Source organism: Ursus americanus, chromosome 24 (genome assembly GCF_024610735.1).
Source record: "Ursus americanus isolate L20-20 chromosome 24, mUrsAme1.1.p, whole genome shotgun sequence".
NCBI classification, from domain to species: domain Eukaryota; kingdom Metazoa; phylum Chordata; class Mammalia; order Carnivora; family Ursidae; genus Ursus; species Ursus americanus.
The window spans coordinates 8196772-8222357 of record NC_142150.1 but is presented as its reverse complement, the minus strand read 5'-3'; the positions used below and the strand labels follow the sequence as shown (position 1 = coordinate 8222357).

The 25586-nt window shown below is 46.7% G+C and overlaps 1 protein-coding gene across 1 annotated transcript; it reads left to right on the top strand.

Annotated features, from left to right (window-relative positions):
- The first annotated feature begins 638 nt into the window (after window positions 1-638).
- On the top strand, window positions 639-21993 carry CSRP3 (cysteine and glycine rich protein 3). The gene is made up of 6 exons (XM_045808626.2): window positions 639-778; window positions 11926-12065; window positions 16780-16948; window positions 18685-18817; window positions 19984-20077; window positions 21672-21993. The coding sequence occupies exons 2-6, from the start codon at window positions 11954-11956 to the stop codon at window positions 21746-21748; spliced, it is 585 nt and encodes a 194-aa protein (XP_045664582.2). The 5' UTR covers window positions 639-778; window positions 11926-11953; the 3' UTR covers window positions 21749-21993.
- Window positions 21994-25586: the final 3593 nt, after the last annotated feature.

The window sequence follows — 25586 nt, the reverse complement described above, 5'->3', positions numbered from 1 at the left end:
TACATATCAGGCAAAGAGAAATTAGGCCTCCAAAGAAAACATGGTTTCATAGAGGCTTTTCAAGATTTGTCATAAATGCGACACACTGCCACGTTAAATTCTTAGGTAGAAAAAGATGATGAACATGGTAATTCAAAACTTTTGAGAGAAAACTTTTCTTTGTAGTATGGCAGGCTGTGGAGTGCCGGGACCCTGATGATTCACTGACCTTTTTCCTTCCAAGCTTCTTTGAAGAGATTATCTGAGTATCATTTCAGACACCCATCACTCTTATTTTTAGCTCTGAGTTCTCTTCACGAGTGTCTGTGACCTGTGTCTCGGAGTTCCAGAGGGCTCCCAGATATGGCTCATGATTCATTTGCAGGTACCTTGCATTGATTTCCAGGAAGGTCAGGGGAGTAGGAGCCTGGAAAAATGATTTTCCATATACAATCCTTCTTTGCTCTTGTTCCTCTTCCGACCATTTGATCAGAAATTCACACTCCACAAATTGATCCCTTAGTGCCACAGGCAATTGGCAATTACAACAGAACCCAAGCCATATTGTTCTCTAAGGGCCTCACAGCTGGCGTGGCGGGGGGGACAAAACTCAGGGCTTTGGTCACAGGCTATTTTCAGCCTCTGATAGCAGTTGTGTTACTCATGTCTCATTCACCCTCTCCCCTCGGCCTCCCTCCCGCCCTTCCCTCCACTGGCCAATGCTGGGGACGGCCTCCATGTATTTAAAGAGGACAAGAGCCCCTGTACCCAGTTGAGCCGACAGAGACCACACAGGCAGGTACGTGGAGCAAAGCAGACATCTGGGCTGGGGGTGGGCTAGCTTGGTGGCTGGTTGGGACTCAGAAGGGTCCCTAGAGTAAGGGTGTGCTTCGCGTCCCAGGTGCCAGTGTCCCCGCTGGTTGTGTGTGAGGAGGCTCCCGCTGGTGTGGACCTAGCAGTTGTTTAAAAAAAACTCCTAAAAGGGGGATTAGCATTTGGGGGTTCAAGGGAAACTCACAGAGAAATGAGTAAGCGATAATGTTTGGCCTAAGACTATTTCCATGTTGAAATGTCTCCTAGTGTCTTAGTCAAAAGACACGATACCAGTCCTAGAACTACCACATAATGACTGGATGTGGAACTCAGGAAAACTTTTTGCCCTCAGGTCTCCTCTCTGAGGCTCAGTATGGAAGTGGTGATATTTTTCTAAACACTTACAAAGTGTTTGTTATAGATACAATACAGCTGAAGCCAGCTTTCCAATGCTCAAAATACAAGGCATTGTGCTATTCAAAAGGTGTGGGCAAATGACAGATTTCTATAGTTCCCCATACCCTGCCTTGCACATGGGAAATGCTCAATGAAATTTGCTGGTTTAAAATAGATTTTATATTCCAAGGATGTTCAGCAACAGGCTTGCTTCTAATAATTTAAAATTAATCAAAACCCCCCAAAAAGGACCCCCAAAAGACAGTGCTACACTGAAAAATCCATCAAAAGCTCTATTTAATGGGAGGAGAACTCCTTGCGGAGGGTGAGGGGCGATTCCCAGTGTTCCCTCCCGGTCTCAGTTAAGCATTTGAATGACAGGCATGAGTGTGACGGAGAATGAGAAGTGGTTTTAAGCAACGGTCTGAGTGGAGATGCTGCCCAAATTGCTGTTCCCATCCCTGCGCTGGGCCAGTGACATCCCCAAGAAGGAGGAGTTGGGTGACAGGTCTGAGGAGCTTTGCCTTTCTGCAGTACGATTCAATGCAATTGAATGAGCCTGTGTTGACCAGCTTCTGTGTTGGGGCTGGGCTGGGCTGGGGGGAGAGGCAGCACTGAGGCAGGGAAGGGTGGGGAAATAGGGAGAGCCTGTGTCCTCGGTTTACTTTTGGGGCCAAAATCTCAATGCTGGGTACCCCCAACTCATCACAAAGTAAATAAAACTGCTGTATGACCCAGAAAACATAAGGGATTCCTCTGGCCTGGCTTTGGTTCTGTTCTGAATGAGTTGGTCATTAAAATGAGCCTGAGTATTGGCAGGGAGGGCAGTTTACCTCCAGGGCCCGGTGCTCCCTCTGGCCAGGCAGACAGGTGCTCAGCAGCCCAGGCACACAAGCCATCCATTAGAGATGGGGAGAGAGGCCAGGGGGCAGGGGAAGGAGACAGACAAATAGACAGAGAGACAGAGACAGAGAGAAAGAGAAGGAAAGAGGGAGCGTGATCACTCAGCAGGCAAATAGCCGTAATCCTCCTGAAAGAGCCGGAGACAGAGTCTTGGAAGAACACAGACTCAGAAATCCTAGGAATCTGAAGAAGGTAATAGAAGAAAACAGCATCTGTCATTGAGATGGTTCAAACCCTAGCTGTGGACATCACTCAACTTCTCTGAGTTTCCATTTTCTGGACAATCGAATTCAGCTAAGGCCACGTACGCCAAAGGGATTTGTTAAGCATCCAAGGAGATAAAGCACAGGAAGCACTTTGTAAAGCTGCATAAAACCGTACAAATATGCGGGGCCTTTGAGAAAAGGCCCGGGCCGAGCCCGGTGGGCTGCAGGAGGATTTCCTGCTAAGCACAAGTGTAATGAAGAAAGTCCAGAGGTCAGAGTGGATAACAAGGTGCCTGGGGGTTAGAAGATGATTAATTTGCTTGACAAGAGGAGGGGCACAGACAGGGAATATAATACACAGGCAACACAACTCCCGCGGCAGGCAGACTTCCAGGTGTAAGCATGCTGCTCAGATGTCTGCACATACCGCGCCGGGCTTGGGCTTCGCGGCCAGAGGGAAGTGTGATGGCTCCGAATGTGAAAAGCTGCAGTTATTCGTTGCAGTGAAGCAAAGCAGGAGGGGAGGCAGTGATGGTCATGAAGGCCACGGGGCACGGGAGCCTTTCTGAGCCTCAGTGTGGACCTCATCGTGGGAAAGGATTGAGCGCAATTTGTGGCTTGTTTACTGCCCTGTGCTGGCGTGGGACAATCTTCGCTTATTTGACTGTCCCATGAGAGGGCATTCTTCAGAGGAAGAAACGAAAGCTCAAGGAAGCAGTGTAATTACTCAGGGTCACGTGGCGAGAAAGTGGCAGAGCCAGGATCTAAACCAGGGCGCAGCGTGCTCTTGAAAAACACATGGTAAGGGCCAACACAGAACAAAGTGAGTTTCTGAAAGTAAAATTCGGCCACACTTCAAGATAATTTCAGGAAAGGTGCAATGTAACCCGCGTGTCACAGCTGTGGTTTGGCGGGCAGGTATGTCTACCTGGAGTTTTAAGGGACGAGAGCCAACACTCGGGCTTATTTCTGTGCTGGGAATAAGCAACTTCGGCTTCCCAGGCTTTGTGGAAGGGCCTCTGGATAAGGGACTTCGTTCATCTGTTCAGAAGCGCAGGACGAGGCCACTGACCTTGAGTATGCCATGGGGGGAGCTGAAGGGCATGCTCTCCCTGGGCCATGAGGACTCTGCTCAGGCTGGCTGCTTCCCCTTCCACGTCCCCGTCGCCAGCGAGGTCAGCTGGTGTTAGGCACCAGGGCTGCCAAAGCGAGGAAGCAGCTGTCCTGGGGCACAGGCTTAGGACTTTGCGTGACATGCCATCTCTGGCACCAGGCACCCCGATCCCCACCCCGAGGGAGCTCTCTTCCTGACCTGGCTGCATCTGCGCCTCGGTACTACGCGCTCCAAAGGCTGAGACACGGAGCTGGTTCACAGTCTGAGCCACGAGGGCCACGGACAAGAAGCCCGGAAAGATTTGCTTGTTTTGAGAAAATGGATTTAAAAAGCTGAAGATAAAATAATAACAGTAAGAATGGTAATAAGGAAAGCAACAAAATTATTAGACACCTGTGATGTATTACACATTTGTATATTTAGTGCCTTGGCTATTATGATGATCTTATCTAACCTGGAAACAACCTTTGAAGACAAGCCTTCTCATCTGTCTTTCCACGCATGAGGACAGGACACACTGGGCTCAGAGATTTCAAGCGTTTAGCCCAAAGCCCAGCAGAGAGCATTTTTTGAGCCCTGGCCTGGTTCTTTCCAAAGCCCGTGCTGTTGCACTACACTGCATCATCTCTTCCACCTGGATTAAGGGAGTAGCGAGGAGGCAGTGTTTGAGAGGGGGTTGTCACTGGGCAGCATGTCTGCAAGGTGAGGCTCTAGTCACTGTTCAGGTCCCTGCATCTGTCTCAGGGCTTGAAGGATTCTTGAAGGGGCTTCACAACATTGCAGTCACATGGGCAACCATTCCCAGCTGAGCTAAAGTCAACAGTGAAAGGGAACCCTCCAGCCTCAAAAGAGCTCTCTCCGTATACTTACTGAATTAAATTCAGGTTCCCTGATACTCCAACCCATGAGTACTCTCTGTCCCATGCAGAGACAATGGGGTCGATCAGATCCCAGTTCCCATCGACTGGGAGTTTGGTTAATGGAGGTGCTGACCCTATCCTCTCTCCAGCGTGTTGTAAGCAGAGACATGGGATATAGAACGAGCTTCACCTGGGTCTGGATTACAGCTCTGCCACTTACTGTGTGATCAGACAAGTCACTCAAGTTCTCTGAGTCTCAGTTTTCTCATCTGCAAAATGGAGATGACAAAATTTGCTCTGTGGGGCTGTTGTATTAAAGACAGTACATACAAAGCAACTAACACAGGGTAAACAGTAAATAGTAGCTAATATTAATATAAGAACACAGCCTTCCAATCGGAGACCTAATTCAATCTAGCCATGTGACCCTGGGCAACATAATTTCCCTAAGACTCCATTTTCCCAAAAGTTACAAAAGGCAACTTTTGTCATAGTGTCTACCTTGAAGGTCTGTGAAGACGGAATGAGATAAACCACAGTGCCTGGCCCAGGGGACTCCACACACTTCAGCTTCAATAACAACATTATTAAGATTGGTAATGACTACCGCTTCCACTCCAGATATATGCTCCTATGATATAAAATCTTGGTCTCAGCCAGTGTAGACAATTTAACTCGCTATACAGAATCAGGCATCTAAAAGGATGACCACTTGAACCAACATTGAGCTGAAAATGGCATTGTCACTAAAAGTCTCTGCTGCTCAAAGTCATGGCCTAAGGGTCCCCCCCCCCACATTCTTTCATGGACCCCTACGAAGAAGAAACTGAGTCAGTCAGCGCCCATTTTAACTCCCCCAAGGGATCACCCTTCAGCGCCATAGCTGATAAGCAACAGGCAGAGAAACAGTGAGTGTTGGAGTAGGAAGACGGCGCCGACACGCACAGCACGGTTATTCTTTTAAAAGTTCAGATTGATCCGTGACAGTTCAGAGTTATTGCAGATCTAACTAGTTCGCACATTCTAGAATACCCAACGGTTTACAAATTTAACTTTGTAATTTGATGTACTTGAACTGTTTCAATCCTCCCAGCAATAGTGGAACAGATGAGACTCTCATGCCCATTCTAGAGAAAGGTTCCTGACGTTCAGAGAGCTTCGCCGGTTTCCCCAGATCACACAGCTTTGAGGAGGCGAGACGGAACTAGAATGCTGGCCTCCTGCGTCTGATCCAGCGCCTTTCCCAGAACCCACTATGGCACATGCCCCGTATAACTGTTCCCACAGTATAATTCGCGAAGAAATTGACACAGGTAGTCTCTCACTGGGATCTGGGTATCCAAAAGTCTGGAGCCCACCCTCTTCCTAGCTGACGTAGTGAAGCCTGCAGTCTTATCTTATCTTCAGGAACCCCAGATTGTCCCTCATTTCTATCCTGACCCTCGACTTCATCAGTGACAACGCAGCCATCTCCAGGACTCGCCCCGGGGAGTAATGCCAGGTGATGTGATGGAGACTGTGACCCAGGTGGCGGATGGGGCTGAGTGACGGGCAGGCCTATATTTGGCATCCTACCTTCAATGACCCTTGCCTGTGCCAGGCAACGCTGATAAACAAATGACCCATCCCTTGGTATCTTGCCAGTATAAACTCACATTCTGCGCCTGGCTAGAGGAGTGTTGAGACACAGGAATTCCAGAGCAATGCCGGAGGTGGAAAAGGTTATGTACGTGAGCCAGGACTTAAATGTGCTTTCAAATCACGGTAATTTAATTAGCAGATTGGTGCTATTTGAATAACCTGAGTAAAGGGGGTAACGATGCCTTGCCTGTGACTAGCTTCTCAATACTGCTTTCAATTCCATCATATTTCACCCGAGTTCAAGGTCTCCAGGTCAAGATCAGAAACCATGTCTTCCAATTCAGGATGTTTTACAACACCCTCTGCCTTTTGGCCCTTGAGCATTGGAAGAAGAAATCAGAGACATCTTCTGTGATTAGCCTCCATAGCTACATTTCCAACTTTAAAAATGGAACTCTCAGCACCTGTTTAATAAAATGCTTACAGATTTCTATTCTGGGTTTCAAGTCCTAATATATGAATGTCAGATATTTTATGATCACTTAAAAAATAACTTGTGCTAGGGTCCATTACCTTGTGAAGAAGGTATTATCTGTAATCTTTTTTTTTTTAAAGATTTTATTTATTCGACAGAGATAGAGACAGCCAGTGAGAGAGGGAACACAAGCAGGGGGAGTGGGAGAGGAGAAGGCAGGCTCCCAGTAGAGGAGTCTGATGTGGGGCTCGATCCCATAACACCGGGATCACGCCCTGAGCCGAAGGCAGACGCTTAACCGCTGTGCCACCCAGGCGCCCCACCACCTATCTGTAATCTTATCCTCACTTTGAAAAGTATCATTTGTAGGCAATTGCTGAATGCACACGCACACATCCTCCCAAGGGCCATCTCTGGCTACCATTAACTTGCAGAACATGCCAATGAGATCCCCACCAAAGATCTGAGATAAGAAATTTGACCTAGGCTTGTTTTCACTGAGATTTTCCATCTCATTAATTTCACAAGTGTCACTGTCCTATTCCAGATACATATTACATTTCTCTTCTATGTTATGTTACAATCCAGGATCAAAATGAACTTGAACAAAATTATGTTATGCTACTCTTTTCCAAAGAACGTATCATCTTTAATCAGAGAAGGGTGAATCTTAGCAAAAGAAATTAGCTAAGAAAATACTCCCAAACATTTACTTCTTTTGCCTTACTGGTTTGTAAATCGGGGGGGGGGGTGGTCGTCAATCTTGAAAATCTATTCCAACCGTAGAGACCTAAAATTTTCAATGGAGCCAAAAATAAACAATTTGGGCTCTTTTAGGAGATATTAAGATATGCCTTTCTGTGTGCTTTTTTCTCTTCCTGAAACGTCCTTCCTCCTTTTCTCTATCTGGTAAACTCCTATTCACCATGCAAAACCTCATTTGGGTATGCCATCTGTAACCCTCCAGCAACCACTGCTTTCTTCCCCAGTCTAAACGTGGGTAACCATACTCTCCTTTGAGTTTGCACGGTACTCTCATAAGGTTCTTCTTTGGTGTGGAGTATTCTGGTTCCTGCCTCTTCTTCTAGAATGTGGACTTCTCATTCTAGGTGACACAAATTACTTATTTTTATAAGTTTCCTTCCCCTTGATCCATCACCAAGTACCTAGTACAGTGCTTGACACATGATAGGTAGGTAATAAATGCATGGTAAATAAATGCATGTAGACTGGATCCTGAGCCTTTCATTTCGAAATCCGTTATTCTTTCTTCCAGACTAAACAACCTGAACTATAGAAATAGATGCACTAAATGTTTCCTTTAAAAAAAAAGTTAAAAGTGTATTTTCTAAAATTTTACTGAATAAAAAGCAGAGCCTGCTTCTATGAGAGGAAGGATAGGATGTTCCTGGCTAATCTCACACTGTTTTTATTAGTGGGAAAGCTCTTTACAGGGACACTGAGGTAGAGATGTTCCCTTCGGTTCTGGTATCAGGTTCAGTGGTCTGTTTGCTATTTACCTTCTGTTTCTTAGCAAAACCTGACTTTGTTATGAGGCTGGAAGGCACAAGCCGGACCAGTTGACCCAGGAGGGCTTAGTGTTAATCGCCAACTATTATAAGAAGGTGACTGGCTTCCCAGAAGGGAAAGAGAAGCTCAGAAGCAGCCACTTGGAAGGGACTGATAGTGCTCAGTGTCAGTGACGAGATGACATACCAGGCTTCTTAGAAACCAAAGGATCTCAGAGAAAATTCGGCCCCCTGGAGCTGGCATGATTTCAGAAATTTCACACAGTATCAATGGCTGATTTTAGTTCTGCTCTGGGAAAACTGACAACTGGATTCATACTTACGCAGAGGCGCAAAAAGAAAGGGAAAGTTGTTTTTTGATGCCCCTACTTGTCTGGTATCTCTCACACAAATGCTATCGTGAGGAGACAATGAGGGCCTGGGGCTGTGACTATTAGCCGCTCCTTGCAGCAGAATGTCCTGGAAGGGCGTGGGAGGACACACAGCATCATCTCCTGGCTCCTATGATCACACCTGGCACTGTGGGCTCTGCCAAGTACCTTCCTGCACATGGAGTCATTTGCTCCTCTATACACACAAGAGAAGGAATGACTCTCTTCACAGTACAGGTGGGAAGACAGACAGAAGAGAAGCCATGCAAGTCCATCTCACTGCCCACGGCCAGAGGCAGTAGTGCTGAGAGCAGGAGGCAGGTTTCCAGACTACTGAGTACTGTAGTGCCATTACAGCTTATTGCCTGGATCTAAGGGATGGGAGGAATACATCCGACCAGGAGATTTTATCTACAGATGTTTTATCAGCAAGATTAACTAAGGCTTTGCTACCTAAAGGGTGGTCCCCTATGAGTAGCATCAGCACTGCCTGGAGACAGTTAGAAATGCAGAATTTCCTGCCTCGCCCACTTCTACCAAACGGCATCTGCAGAAGAGCCGGATCTGATGTGATCTGAGAAGCACTGAGCTAGGTAAGAAGAGATGCCATTTTCATAGATTGTCCCCACTTCTTTTTTTTTTAAATAATAAATGTTTACTATGTTAGTCACCGTACAGTACATCCCAAGTTTTTGATGTAAAGTTCCATGATTCATTACCTGCATATAACACCCAGCACACCATGCAATACGTGCCCTCCTTAATACCCATCACCAGCCTATCCCAATCCCCCACCCCCCTCCCCTCTAAAGCCCTCAGTTTGTTTCCCAGAGTTCATAGTCTCTCATGGTTCATTCCCCCTTCGGTTTACCCCCCCTTTCTTCTTCCCTTTCTTCTCCTACTGATCTTCCTACTTCTTATGTTCCATAAATGACTGAAACCATATGATAATTGTCTTTCTCTGCTTGACTTATTTCGCTTAGCATTATCTCCTCCAGTCCCGTCCATGTTGCTGCAAATGTTGAGAAATCGTTCTTTCTGATGGCTGAGTAATATTCCATTGTATATATGGACCACATCTTCTTAATACAGTCATCTGTTGAAGGGCATCTCGGCTCCTTCCAGAGTTTAGCTATTGTGGACAATGCCGCTATGAACATTGGGGTGCCCTTCTCTTCACTACATCTGTATCTTTGGGATAAATACCCAATAGTGCAATTGCTGGATCATAGTGTAGCTCAATTTTTAACTTTTTAAGGGACCTCCACACTGTTTTCCAAAGTGGCTGTACCAATTTGCATTCCCACCAACAATGTAAGAGGGATCCCCTTTCTCCACATCCTCTCCAACATTTGTTGTTTCCTGCCTTGTCAATTTTTGCCATTCTAACTGGCGTAAGGTGGTATCTCAAGGTGGTTTTGATTTGAATTTCCCTGATGGCTAATGATTTTGAACATTTTTTCATGTGTCTGTTAGCCATTTGTATGTCATCTTTGGAAAAGTGTCTGTTCATATCTTCTGCCCATTTTTTTATTTGATTATTTGTTTCCCATGTATTGAGTTTGAGAAGTTCTTTGTAGATCTTGGATACCAGTCTTTTATCTGTAGTGTCATTTATAAATATCTTCTCCCATTCCATGGGCTGCCTCTTAGTTTTTTTGACTGTTTCCTTGGCTGTGCAGAAGGTTTTTATCTTGATGAAGTCCCACAAGTTCATTTTTTCTTTTGTTTCTCTTGCCTTTGGAGATGTGTCATGAAAAAAGTTGCTGTGGCTGATGTCAAAGAGGTTGCTGCCTATGTTCTCCTCTAGGATTTTGATGGATTCCTGTCTCACATCGAGGTCTTTCATCCATTTGGGGTTTATCTTTGTGTATGGTGTGAGAGAGTGGTCAAGTTTCATTCTTTTGCATGTAGCTGTCCAATTTTCCCAGCACCATTTATTGAAGAGACTGTCTTTTTTCCACTGGATGTTTTTTCCTGCTTTATCAAAGATTAGTTGCCCAAAGAGCTGAGGGTCCATTTCTGGGTTCTCTATTCTGTTCCATTGGTCTATGTGTCTGTTTTTGTGCCAATACCATGCTGTCTTTGTGATCACAGCTTAGTAGTACAGCTCGAAATCCGGCAGTGTGATGCCCCCAGCTTTGTTTTTTCTTTTCAACAATTCCTTGGCGATTCGAGGCCTTTTCTGGTTCCACACAAATTTAAGGGCTATTTGTTCCAGTTCTCTGAAAAATGTCATTGGTATTTTGATTGGGATGGCATTGAAAGTGTAGATTGCTCTAGGTAGCATAGACATTTTAACTATGTTTATTCTTCCAATCCATGAGCATGGAATATTTTTCCATCTTTTTGTGTCTTCTTCAATGTCTGCCAAACATTCAAAGAAGAAATAATACCTATTCTCCTGAAGCTGTTTCAAAAAATAGAAACAGAAGGAAAACTACCATACTCATTCTATGAGGCCAGTATTACCTTGATCCCCAAATCAGGCAAAGACCCCATCAAAAAGGAGAATTACAGACCGATATCCCTGATGAGTATGGACATCAAAACTCTCAACAAGATCCTAGCTAATAGGATTCAACAGTACATTAAAAGGATTATCCATCATGACCAAGTGGGATTCATCCCTGGGATGCAAGGGTGGTTCAACATTCACAAATCGATCAGTGTGATAGATCATATCAACAAGAAAAGAGTCAAGAACCATATGATCCTCTCAATTGATGCAGAAAAAGCATTTGACAAAATACAGCATCCTTTCCTGATTAAAACACTTCAGAGTGTACGTATAGAGGGTACGTTCCTCAATTTCATAAAAACCATCTATGAAAAGCCTACAGCGAATATCATTCTCAATGGGGAAAAGCTGGAAGCCTTTCCCTTAAGATCAGGAACTTGACAAGGATGCCCACTCTCGCCACTATTATTCAACATAGTACTAGAAGTCCTTGCAACAGCAATCAGACAACAAAAAGGGATAAAAGGTATTCAAATCGGCAAAGAAGTCAAACTGTCTCTCTTCGCAGATGACATGATTCTCTATACGGAAAACCCAAAAGACTTCACCCCCAAATTACTAGAAGTTATAGAGCAATTCAGTAATGTGGTGGGATACAAAATCGATGCTCAGAAATCAGTTGCATTTCTATACACGAATAATGAGACCGAAGAAGGAGAAATTAGGGAATCCATTCCATTTACAATAGCACCAAAAATCATATGTTATCTCAGAATTAACTTAACCAGAGACGTAAAGGATCTATATTTTAGAAAGGACAAATCTCTCTTGAAAGATTATCCCCACTTGTGATGGAATGTTTAAAACCTTAGATGCAAAAACATATTTAATATTTATATATAATTTTATATACACAAAATTAGATCATCTATTACTTCTAAGAACCTTGTGAGGTACATAAGGGCAGGTGCTACTGAAATTTAACAGAAGAAAGTGAGTCCTAAAGTAGTAAAGTGAATTGCTCAAAGCCATCTGAGTTTCCAAGCTTATTCAGTGATATACACACATTAACTATTTGCTGAACAAATGGATGAATGCATGCATGCATGAATGAATGAATGAACAAGCCACCAAACACACTGGGGCTGGATCCTGGTCTTGAGGCCACAGTATTACCAGGCAGTGGCTCACTCCTGAGATTACCTACATTTAGGGTATTTGCTTTATATCCTGTTAGACTTGACTTTGGTCAGAGGGTCTTCAAGATGCCGAACTGGGGCGGTGGAGCAAAATGTGGCGCCTGCGAAAAGACAGTCTACCACGCAGAAGAAATCCAGTGCAACGGAAGGAGTTTCCACAAGACCTGCTTCCACTGCAGTGAGTTGGGTGAACACCATGCGGGCCCCACCACAGCCAGAGGCCATTTCAAAGTTCACATTTAGCCACAGATACTGTATATCGGTGGTCCTCAGGCTCTGGTCCTGGGACCGACAGCAGCAGCGGCACCTGGGCACTTAATACAAAGACCACTTTGGGGGCACCTGGGTGGCTCAGTCGGTTAAGCATCTGGCTCTTGATGTCAGCTCAGGTCTCGATCTCAGGGTCATGAATTCAAGCCCCACATTGGGCCTGGGGATTGGAGCCTACTTGAAAAAAAAAAAAAGAAATATCACTTTAAGGCCCTACCTAAAATGATGGCCTTCTCCTGGGCACCCTCTCGCCAACTGCTTGCCCAACTCAGAGGCCATTACCCTGCGGCTCAAAGTCAGAACAAGATGGCTTGCAGCTGCCACCACGGTGAAAACCTTGACCTCGTGGCAACATTTACAAAGTGTGACTTGGCAGAGAAAGGAAGCCATCGCTTATCTGCAGCCAGCATGGATCTGGCTCTGTGTTGTTCCCACTGGCCAGTGTTACTGAAGCCAGCTGCAACTGGTCCTTCCAAAAGAAAGAATCTGTGTCAGGCAAGGGGCAAATATGCCAATTCTGTAATCGTTCAAAAGGGAAGAGTTTGGGGCCTGGGCACCAGGAGCCTGACAAAGGGAATCTTGACCATCACCTGCTGGACACAGGTGCACAAATGTCAAAACTGAGGGGAATACAAACCCTGGGGTCCACCTGGAAGTCTGGCTTTGCCTGACCCATGACTTTGGACAAATCAGTTCTTATCTCTAAGCACCCATAGCAGAGCCAGGAGTAGAACCTGTACCTTCAGACCCTCAGTCCCACCCCTTCAACATGACTTCGTTCTAGAGTTTTCAATGCCTAGTCCAGTTCTGGGAGAAGAGTCTTTTTTTGGCCACTTACTTTCCTTGCTTCAGTCTAGTAGGTCTGGCTTAAGGGCTAGCTCTGCTGGACATTTGGCAGACCTCCTTCCCACTTGGTCCCCCACGCCACTGCCATGATTTAGCCCAGTGGCCACAAGGCATCATACTGCCCCAAACGGTTTCACACGGAACTTCAAGGGTTGGGCTCCATCTGTTAAAGCATAGAGGCACTTTGTCCTTAAACTGCCAGAAATAATAATGTTTTACCTGTGGCCGGAGTTTCCATGATCTCTTACCTTCCAGGGCAAACAGAATTCTCATCGAAGAGCAGGGAGAAGCACAGCTCTGAGTAACTGGGTTGGTGGATTACTAAGGTTTTGGGTTCTAATGATGGGTAATTTATTTTTTGAGGTGGGGAGGGACAGAGAGAGAGGGAGAGTGCAAATCTTAAGCAAGCTCCATGCCCAGCACGGCAGATCCTGATGCGGGGCTCAATCCCACAACCCTGAGATCATAACCTGAGCCGAAATCAAGAGCTGGACACTTAACCGACTGAACCACCCAGGCACCCCAATGGGTAATTATTTTTAAGTCATCATACACATCCATCAGATTCATCATTATTATTACAATTATCCAGAGTCATTGCTCAAGAGTCCCTTCTATAACCTTCTGGCTTTTGTCCAAAAACAGTTAGTGCTCTTTAAAAGGAGTAGGCGCAAGAAACAATGGAAAGACCACTGGAATTAGAGTACAAATGACTAGGGTTTGAATCTGGGCTCTGCCACATAATAACTGTGTGATCTTAGGCAAGTGATTTCACCATTGTGAGCCTCAATTTCCCCATCTATAAAATGGAGATGACGGTACCCACCACACGGGTTGTCAGAAGATGAAAACTAGGGTTCTCGATCGGGCCTCTATTCTCCTCGGATTAACTTTAATATCTGAGTGAGAGAGCAGGATGTGGTAGGGAACCTTGCCATGGTCGGGGGTGTCTTGTTTTCCTCAGGTAGCAGGAAGATGTCCTGTTCAATGGAGCCATGGTAGAAGAGATGTGAGCATTTGCTGGTACATCCCTTTTAACCCTTTGATATTTTCCTTACAACTCGTGGGTGGGATGAGGATCTGAGCAGCACACATTTCTGTGGTAGTGGACAGAAGGGTCCCAGAGTGGAGCCTGCTTTTCTATTTTATCACCCCAGGACTTGCCTGTCTATAGGCCACCCTGTAGTTGTCATAAATAGGCAAAGCCTACCTTAGCTTGTCCCCCGGCCAGTGTTCTCCGAACTTCTAGACAAATCTTAATCCCCTTTACCAGTGTTGAACAAAAGAAATAGAATGCAAGCTACATATATACATTTAACGTTTCTAGTAGGCATATTTTTAGAAAGGTATAAAGAAGCGACATTAATTTTAAAACATTTAACCCAATATATCCCAAACTATAATTCCCACATGTAATCAACATACACGTTATTCATGGGATATTTTATATTCTTTTTTGTTTGTACTTAGTGTTTGAAATCGGTGTGTGTCTTGCACTGACCACACATCACGTACACGACGGTGAGTGGCTAGAGCAGAGCCTGTGTATGAAAGCTGGTCAGGACCCGGGGTGTGGCCATAGGAAGGGCCCAGGAATGAGGGGTCATACACAGTCCTGGAGGGATGGACTGGAGCAGGGGTCAGAGGACTTGAGACCAGTCATGACTCCGCAACTTACTGGGGTAGAATCATGGACGAGTCACTGGCCATTATTGACATGTGCGTGCGTGCATTTATCCACTCACTCATTCATTTATTCAACAAACGTTTACAGAGGACTAACTCTGGGCCAGGCCCCACGCTATGTTCTGAGGATATTAAAATACAAGTGTTGACCTCAAGGAACTCAGAGCCTAGAATATCAATGAATATTGGAGATGTTTTTCTGGAGGCTTGTAGCTGATAGTAACAAGAAGGGTAGAGATAGGTAATATATATGTTCAAATGTAAGGCATTTTTCACCTCAAATTATTCCTCATTAAAAAGGGTTTGCCTTGTGTTCAAAGCCTTATAAAGCATCTCATGCTATAGGAGTCTCTCATTTTTTGTTTTACAGAGAGTTTTTTTAACACATACGACGTTGACATAATTGTTTAATGAGTTCCCATTCGTTTCGCCATCCACACAACCACCAGCCCCTCACCCACGACCTTGTCTTCGCCCGCTCTCACATTCAATTACTTCACATTTTCAAATAAAATACTATTTGAGGAAGACATATTACCCTGCAACAACTTCATTCAAAGCTGGATTGCTTATAAAGGTCACTTGAACTGGTTAAAAACAAAAAAGGAGGCAAATAAATTGAATGCGCGTGTGTTATTCATTCTTGGCGCTACGACCGCACTATTATAAGCAGTGAGTACCACCATAAACAATCTTTCAGAGTCACCGTTACAAAGCAATGCAGCAAGTTATTAAGTTATGGAAATCCTACAAATATATTTTTAAAGATTTTATTTATTTACTTATTTTGAGAGAGAGAGAGAGAGAGAGAGAGAGAGAGAGCATGAGTGGGGGGAGGGGCAGAGGGAGAGAGAGACAATCTCCAGCAGACTCCACAGCAAGCGCCAAGCCCAATGTAGGGCTCGATCCCACGACTCTGAGATCATGACCTGAGCCGAAATCAAGAGTCAGACGCTTAACCAACTGCGTCACCCAGGCACCCCTCTATATATTCTTTAAAGCTGCCCAAATATTACGCTAATAGGCAGTTCTGGTTGAGATATAAATTCCAGGTGACAGCCTCTTGCTCCGGTACAAACAGGGCTACCCCTCAAAAACGCAGACAGAAGTGGGGAGCTGGAGAGCTCAGTGCGCTGCCTCCAGAAGACACTGGTGATAGAGAGATGCTGATTGCGAAGATGCAGAGAAAGAATTTGGATACAGTCGTTCCCTGAATTTGTATGAGGTTAGAGAAAGGAAACTCTCCAAATCGACATATCACTGACCTCTATAATTAAATCAAATATCATAAGTAGGTTTTTAATAATTTCATTTACATCCTTAAAAGTTTATTTTCTTTTATTTTAATTTGATTAGCCAACATATAGTACATGATTAGTTTTAGATGTAAAAAGTGTATTTTTTCAAATTGGCACACACAAAAAAAACCCTTTCCTATATGTCTTCTTTTTGGAAAATGGAGGCTTGTCTTATATACTTTGTATTATGGGGGATACTTTATATTGGGTAATATACAGTGACCGGGGGCTTAAGCCAACATAAGCCGAAGGTCTACCCCTTCACCACCTCCCACTCCCAAAACTGGATCAAAAGTAGCTTCAGTGGTAACCGTCTCCTTGCATATCACGGTGTTCTTCAGAGGCCATGGTAAGTAAACTGTTCACCCCTGATTCTGATACGATTAAGGAAAATAAACTCATCCCCAGCCTCAGTGCCTTATCCCCTACCCACCCCCGCACACACACAGACAAACAATTTCCTGGTGTCATGTGGGCTGAGACACTCAGGGATTCAGGTTGTTGGGATTCAGGGACAATATTCTTAGCTGGTCCAAGACCACACAGCTGGTTCTGCTCCTGGCCTCCGCCTCTTTCTAGCTGTCCCTTTCCTGCTTCCTAGTTTCCTCACCTGTGAAATCCGGGGTGGGTGCCGTGGAATCCACAGCTCAGAATGCTCTGGTCAGGAGTCAAAGTTGTGCTCTTGGCCAGAGAGCCCCTCTTGCTGGGTGTCTTGGCTCTGAGCATGGCATCCGGGCTTCGGATGGGGGAGGAACCATGGCCCCAGCCCCCTGACCCTCCCTTCCTCGGCAGTGGCCTGCAGGAAGGCTCTGGACAGCACCACGGTTGCAGCTCACGAGTCGGAGATCTACTGTAAGACCTGCTATGGGCGCAGGTATGGCCCCAAGGGGATCGGGTACGGACAAGGCGCCGGCTGCCTCAGCACAGACACAGGCGAACATCTGGGCCTCCAGTTCCAACAGTGAGTTACTGCCCCACTTCTCCCAGCCCAGTAGAGCCCCAGCTATCGGGACAGTTCATTCTGTTCCCATAGCAACGTTTTCTGGAAGTGGGAGAATGGACTCTATTGTTGACTTGCCAACAATAGGAATCCTCAGTCTGACCAAGTTTTAACAATGTGTCATCTCTTCCAAGACTGTCTTCAAATTATCTGCCTTTCTAAAGGGCAATTACTTTTACACCATGGCTCTTGGTTTGCACATCAAGAGAAAACCCAGAAAGTACAGATTTTCCATTGTTTAACCTTTGCTAAAACTGCATGGAGTCTCTTTTCTCCCCCTTTGAGCGCTTCTGTGTAAATCACATAAATATGGCAGGGAAGCAGTGGCTATTTGCTGTGGGCTTGTCACTAAAAGATTTCTTCCCTCGGGTTGTGAGATGACTCATGTCCACATCACAGGGAGGGTGGGTCTGCAGGGAGGGCCATGGGCCTCAGGAGTAAACAATCAATGATGACTGTTCTGTGGGCTTCCCTAGCTGCCCCCTGACAACACCGTGCTGACGTTCCCCGAGCACGATCAAGGAAGCTGGGCTAGCACGCCGTACAACCTCCATCCACCAGGCTGGGCTACCGTCTTGATGATCGCGCTGACTTCCAGCCTGGAACTGAGTACAGACTGACAGCCACTTGCCCCCAGTGCTGTCTGGCCAGCTGGTATCCGGGCTCAGCTCCACAGTGGGGCTAGACAGAAAGGCCCACACGAGGCAGTGGCCCATGGAGGGCCTCCCCCAGAGAGCAGCAGTTAAACCATCTAACGAGTCATCTGGCCCCTTCCAAAGAGAGTAGCCCATGGTAGAGCCCGGGAAAATGATGCAAGGATGTATGATAAGTCATTTGAATTTTTCTCATTACTCAATCCCAACCAGACACTGTTCAGTGAAGAAAGATACCGACCGTGTTCTTGGCCACGCATTGCCCGAAGCCCACTCTTCTCTTTTAGGGCTTCCTTGTGACACTGAGCCAAGAGGGACAAGAGTCCACAGACCTGGGGTTTGGTCCCAGCTCCACCAGCCATGAGCTGCCTGACCGTGGGCAGGTTCCCCTCCAACCCTTGCTCTCCTCCAACTAGCCCTGCCTATCTTAGAGGTTATGATGAGATGCGAGCGGTAAACGTACAAGGAAACACCAACAGAGATGGACACGAGGGGGGGATTCCTGTGCTTCTGTCTTAGATGTTGCTCACACGGGGACAGGTGACCTTTTGAGGCAGGAGGACAACCTGAACTGTGACAAGAATGCGTCAGTCTATTGGACTGTGGTTTACTATCAGCTATTGAGATCCCATCTTGCTCTATGGTATCTTCACAACTCACTCCGCAGAGCAGACTGGTAGGCTTGGAGATGGTACAGAAAATCTAAACACTAGCCACAATACTAACACGACAACAACACAAGCCAACACACATAGAACACTTGCTAAAGGCTTTGCGACAGAAAGGAAAGATTTAAGCCAATGACAGCTAGGTTTGTTAGCTCTTACTCCATGCCAGGAGACACTCAGACTTCTAAGTGCTTTCCTCATGTCCCCTCATCAACCCTTCTCAACAATTCCGTGAGGGAGGCACCATGATTAGCCCCCTCTTCCAGATGAGGAGTCTGAAGCTCAGAGAAGTTAAATAACTCGCTCAAGGTCACACAGCTAAGTCCTCTTGGCCAACAAGGTCTATAAGTTTCACTCATTTGTCTGTTCCCACCAGGTCCCCAAAGGCTGCACGCTCAGCCACCACCAGCAACCCTTCCAAGTTCACTGCGAAGTTCGGAGAGTCGGAGAAGTGCCCCCGGTGCGGAAAGTCAGTCTATGCTGCCGAGAAGGTGATGGGAGGTGGCAAGGTAAGGGCTGCCATGTAAGCCAAATGGGCCTTGCTCATCTGCACAGGATCAGTCCGGAGGAAATGAGAGAGGAGAGTAGGAACTGCGGGCAGGTGGGAGCCAGGCCCCTTATCCTCCTTTGCTCCCAAGAGCCACGTGAGGAGCCACCCAACCTCACCCACTTTCCTGGGCTGTGGCTGCCACTCGGCAGAGCCCTTGGAAGCTAGAACTGGTGCAATTCAATGCAACAAGCCTCAGTCCACTAGGCGGGAGGCACCTAGCTAGAAGCTCAGAGATACAAAGGTTCACGACCCTCTCTTCCTTCAGTGTCCAAAATCCTTCTAGAAAGGTGTCAGCCCTGTGAGCCTGTCACCACTGCATAACTCGATCACCAGTGATGGGTAGAGCAGACACCTCACAGCAGCGAGAAGCATCCTTGCTCACAAGCCTCTTGGCAATTGGGGGTCACCCAATGCCCGAGACAGTACCGCACACTTGCTCTACAAGCTCTGGTTTCAGAGTATTCACCAAAGGGTTTGGGTCCAACGAAGGAAAAGAAAAGTCTGCTTATACTGAAGTGGAGTGGGGTGGAAATAAGAGCCGTGGACAGTGCCTGACTTCAAATATGAGGGCAGTCTCCAGCCTATGACCGGCTACATGAAGATGTATGAGAACCCCCAGGCCATGCCTGGTGGACAGGCCGGCGTACGGAAGGAGACCATCTTGTGACAATCCAAGCCATGCGACTCTCTTCCGTGAGAAATACACAGAGTTCTAGCAAAGCTGAATTACCTGGCTAATTGCCTTCTTTCTTCACTTCTTTTCTTCTTTAACTTTATATTCAGTATAAATGAATATATTCAGTGCCCCAAGTCCGAGTTCCTTTCTCTCTACCTTATTCCTTGATTTTCCTGAAGGGGGAAGCCCTTTTCTATTTAGTCTGTTCTGAAGGAATACATATGGTGATCACTTTGACCAATTTATTTGTAGGGATTCTGAGAATTGCTGGCCAAATCCATAGCATCTCATTTTGTCCGGTCTCCTGGAAAAATTATTCTGGGGTCAATTAGATACGTGAGTGGTTAAGACAGTGGCACTCCTTCATACGCTGCTGGTGAGATTTACCATGGAAACAGAAACGCTGCCCCCACACTAATGCAGCTCTCCCGCTCTCCTGCACCCCTCAGCCTTGGCACAAGACCTGTTTTCGTTGCGCCATCTGTGGGAAGAGTCTAGAGTCCACGAACGTCACTGACAAAGATGGGGAACTGTACTGCAAAGGTGAGTGGTTTTGGGGACTCTCTTGAGATGTTTTCCCAGGGAGGGTACCCTTAGAGTTTGGTAAGTTGCGTCCAGCCAAGAGGCCTGTGCTTGCCAGGAGGCATGGCTGCTCAGGCCGAGCAGAGTTTGGGCTCTCAGGATGGAGAGCAAAACCACCCCCCGACCCAGCTTTGGTCCTCTCCATTGCAGCATGTTGGAGGGGGGACCAGATGCTTGCAGATGCTCAGTGGTTCAAGGCAGCTGGGTGCTTGAGGGCAGAGAGGACGAGAAGGAAGCAGTGTCCTGACTCCGGTCCTGGAAGAGGCCACAGGCCACAATAAACAGCACCACATTCCCTTCTGAAAACTCAAATGCCCTCTGTCTACCTGAGTGGTAGTCACGGGTGACTGGAGCAGGATGAATTCTCTTTAGTTCATTAGACTACACAATAGTCATTAGTTTAGAGAGTCTGACCTCTCTTTAGTTTATCGAGACGTATCTATATCTTTCGCTCCCTCACTCCCACTCGTGCTCTCTCCCTCCTCCCTTCCTGACGTTTCTGTTTCTAATGTTGTGTATCACTTAGTGATTGCAGGGACAGGACTAAGAAACTGGCGTTTCCTTCTGGTCCTCACAGCTCTACCCCCAGATGCCTCCACGATCCCTTGGTCTTGTGGAGAGATGGGCGAGGTTAGCTCTCCTCTGAAGCTACGGAAAGGAGGGGATGCACTGGGGCCAAGGCAATGTGTCCTCAACCTCAGAGCCTCTCCGGGGCCTATTGTTTCTCGGTGGGGTCCTCCTACCCTTGCACGTAATGATGGGTCCCAAGGTGTCCAAGTGTGTGTGTTGGAATGGGGTGAGAGGAGCCATGGGAGAGGGGAAGAGGGAGGCCATTCCCAATCAAGACCGCAGGGTGCCAGAGCTTTGCCCACGGTGAGACACAGTGCGAAGGAACACACTGTCCCACGGGAGGTACCTTCTCCCAACAGCGGAGGACACGGAGGGTCCTCAGCATTCACAGGCCAAAAACCCTAAAATGCTGCTGCAGCCAGCGGAGGCCGACACGTAGACAGATAACTGCATTGCCAGGGGGAAAGGTCTAGTAGCACCCAGTGCGGTAGCACACCGAGGCAAGTGAGCAGCGTGGGGTCTTACCAAGGCTTCTTAGAAGACAAGCCTCCTCTGGTCTTGAAGGGTGAATGCGGGCTTTGGCGGGGGGGACATTCCAGGCACGGGGAGCAGGGCGTGCAATGGCACCCCAGCCAGGGCACCGCGGTTCGTTTCAGGGACTGCGGGTAGTTCCATGTGCCTAGGGTGTGGGGAAGGAGGCAGAGGTAGGAGGGGACGAGGCTGGGCAGGCAAGCAGGGCCCATTTTATGTTGACTCAAATGAGTCATGCCTGCGAACACTTAGTCCTAAGTGCCCAGAAGTGTGAACAGTTTTTATCAGCAGATCAAGAGTCAATGTAGTTCAATGTACTTCCAAGTTGCCTTATGAATACATGTATCGCTAGGATGCCCCTCACAGGTGAAAGGGCGGTGTCCAGACCCCAGGAAGTGCAACGATGGTCTAACCAACCCATTCTCTCTCCCTTTCACCCCGCTCTCGTTCACAGTTTGCTACGCCAAAAATTTTGGCCCTACAGGTATTGGGTTTGGAGGCCTAACACAACAAGTGGAGAAGAAAGAGTGAAAAGTGCGCCATATACCTCCACCAGCCTCGAGCATTTGCCACGTCCTCCTGCTCGACGGAAACCCTTGCCCGATCATCCCCTCGCTGGGGTCGGGCAGTATTTCTCTTCGGAAGTGATCATAGTTTTTACCCAAAGTTAGAAAACACTTTTGGAAGAAAAGTATTAAAAGTCTAACCTGTAACAAATGCCTTATTATTTCTGATACGTGGGGTGGGAGAGGCAATAAATACGTGTTTTAGTGGCACCTTGTGTATTTCTGGATATTTTCTTTAGAATAGAGGGAGTTTTCAAAAAAAAAAATACAGAGCGGTTTTGAAAAACTCACTGCAAATGATGTCATGAATCTTGCTGTCAACTGGGGAAGGCGTGAGGAGGAGGAACAAGAGGCAAAGGAGAGCGGGCTTCCAGAATCAGTCTGCTGAGCTGCTTTCTCCCTGCTAACGGAGAAGGAAACGGGGTTCCAGAGGAAGCAGACAACAGGAGAGCAAATTCTGGAAGGAACATCAAAACCCATGAAACTGCTGAAGAGTCAGTCCTTTTGTGCTACGATGGGCTTTGCAATCTTCACACATTTCATGAAAACCCGGAAATGGCAACAAAATGTGGAGTTTGCTTCTGTGTTATAAACAGGAGGATGATTTTCTTTTATTCTGGGACAATTCCCTAGGGTTTAGCAATTTTCTGAAAACCTCTCCTATGTCAAATTGCCAGCCTCACCGTGAGATGCAGCCAATTAAAAATGTCTCTCTGCCTCTTCAGCAAGTTCTCGGCAGCCCAGGCGTGTGGATTTTCTCGGGGCTCTGCTTTGAACAACGATCACATCTCTCCCGCCCCCATGCAATTCGGAATTATGGGAGGGAATGAAAGCAAGTGAGTACCTAGACTAAACCATGGGTTTTTCTCTGCTCCAAGTCTCAAGAAGGCTTTCTTTAAAACGAGCACTTACTCGAGACTGCTTCCACACGCTGTCATTGACAAAGCCCCACACTGACTTTATCATGTATTTACCTACTAGGTTCTTGACGCTCAAATGCAATTACATTTTATCATTTTCTCTATTGGATTGGCATGAATAGAATGGCTCAGAGAAAAACAAAGAGCTGGCAGAGGTTACGTCCCAGTCTACTTTCAAAGAGATAATGCAGAAGTATGCTTTGTTTGTCCAGAGACCCCTGCTGGGGTAATTCGGCCATCGGGTTCCACCAAAATGACCTGAGGGTGGAAATACTACACATTTTATATTCTCTGGGGAACGTAGCACAGGGCAATTATTTTTCATTTGTAAGCTTTTGGCCAGAGTTGTCTGGGATACTGTGAATGTCAATCAAATAATTAATAACACCAGTGATAAAACGAGATAAGTCAATCAAGTCCCCTTTAACCCACACAGATTTTAAAAGCAATATAGTACCTTGGCCTTCACTATGAAGTCCCCTGCCCTAGAGATTTCCAGGCTTGCAGAGGGGTAAGATACACATGTGAGATGATCACCGGGCAGTGCAGCCTTCTCCTCCTCTACCACATCTCACAGTTACCAGCCCCACCATCCATCCACCCAGGAGACGGAGCTCAAAACTTGAGTCTTCCTTAGCTTTGTCCTCTCCCTCACCCTCCCTTGCCTCACTCCCCAAGCCTCCTGGATTCTGACTCCAAAATGTCTTTAGAATCCATCCCTTCCATTCCTACCCTTTGGTATACGTAGCTGTCAGCTAAGGCTTTTGTAACGAAGGACCATGGACGGGGCGGCTCAAACAACAGAAATCACATTTGCACGCTTCCAGCGGCTAGAAGTCCGAGATTAAGGTCTCAGCAGAGTTGGTTTCTTCTGAGGACCTCTATCCTCATCTTGTAGATAGCCACTTCTCCCTGTGTCATCACATGGCCTTCTCTCTGTGCATGTCTGTGTCCTAATTTCCTCCTCTTATAAGGACACCAGTCCTATTGCATTAGGGACCTTGAAAGGCCTTATTTTAACTTAATTACCTCTGTTAAGATCCTATCTTCAAATACTATCACATGCTGAGGTTCTGGGGGTTAGGATTTCAACATATAGGTGTAGGGCCGGGGGAGGGACAGAATTTGGCCCTTAACAGTATGTCATATAAGGACTTTCACAAGTTGACCTTGGACTTACACTTCAACTTAGCTTTAGACCTTCCAGAGGAGCTCCAGCTACAAAGACTTGAAGCTTTCCAAATAAGTCAAGTATCCTCACTCCGTCATGCTTTTGCTAATGCTGCTCTTTTTTGCCTGAAACGTCTAGAACACAGAGCCCCTTCCACCTTCACCACCTCACCCAACTTCTCAGTCTGGAGAACTCCTATAATCAAGTCATGGGTCAAATGCCATCTCCTCTGCAAAATCTTTCCTGAACTTCCTGAGCGGAATCCACCTCTGTGTTTCCACTGCCAGCATATAAGTGATACAGCACTGCTCTCTTTACATTGCAATTTTGAATTCCCATCTGCTTCCTTGTTAGAATGTGATATGTATGTTTTCATAGTGCTCTAGGAACCATAGGCATTTTGTAAGCATCCATTGAGCGAGTGAAGTGGGAGAGAGTGTAGACTGGAATACAAGCACATTCTCCTAGGATGTAAAAGAAGAGATTATTATATGCTGAGTGAAGGAGTTTGGAAAGGAAAAAAAAAAAAAAGCAAAACAAAGAAAGAAACTTATTGTGGTTTAGTGGTCTTTGTGTTCTTTGTGTTTCCCCTCGACTTCCTGAGCAATGTTCTACATTTTCTGGGCTCACCTACCGTCGACTGGGACACGGGACTGAGATTGGTCAACGGAGTCTCCGTTCTCTTTCCACATCTGTGGATGCAGAAGGGCCAGCGGGCACCGAGGCTCTAGGAAACGGCAGAAGCACTAGCTGGGAGGGAGCTTGGGTCCCCGCAGGGAAGGGTGTCCGCAAACAGCTAAAAGGGCAGTAACAAAGGGGGAAATAAGCCTTACGTTAAGCAGTGAGATTGGGGGGGGGCAGTTATTACTGCACGAACTCCCTACACCGAACTACTCCCAGCTGCAATACCAAACGTGCTATAAATATTCCTCTTCTCACTGTTCGGTGTCCAGCCAGTCTGCTAACCACAGGCAGGATCCTCAGGATTCTGCCCGATAGTCGTGGAAGGGATTCAAATGCAGTCTCTGATGTGACTACACAGATATTTGGGGAAAAGAATGAAGTTCTGGTATCTAAGCCAGCGTAAGAGTCCCACCCCCCTGGCCTCGACAAACAAAACAAGCCCAGATGTGGCCACTTCGCCCCCAGGCTACTGCCTTCTCCCAGCTCCTCTCAGAGTCACCTAGTCCCACTGCCTGTGCGGCAGCCTTCTGCGTGCTCTCCTTGCTGCCCACCCCACTCCCAGCCGCCGCGGCTCCGCCGAGCCCGCCAATCACCTTCTAGCCACAAACCCCAAGCTTTCCTCAGCTCCTGATGAGTGGCTCCTTCCTCCTTGAATTCTTTGCCACTGTGTTCTCGTGACTATCCTCCCATCCAACCCCCTCCCTGGCCCCTCCTCCTCTCCTGCTTGCTAAATCCATATTCTGTAAGGCCCTGTTCCTGCCCCCCCCCCCACCAACCCCTCACATTTTCTTTGTTTGCCTGGGTTGTCATCTTTGGTCTCTTTCTAGAATTGATCTTTCCATTTCAGGTGGGCAACTCCCTGTTTCATTTGCATCTCATTTTTCTACCTCCTTCCTGTGACAACCTCATCCATCTCTGTTCATGACTCCCATCCATGCCCTGGCCTCTTTAAGCTGCCTTCCAGACTTTTCCACTGCACAGCGTGCAATACTTCAAACTCAGTAGCCCCCAACCACCAAACTCATCCC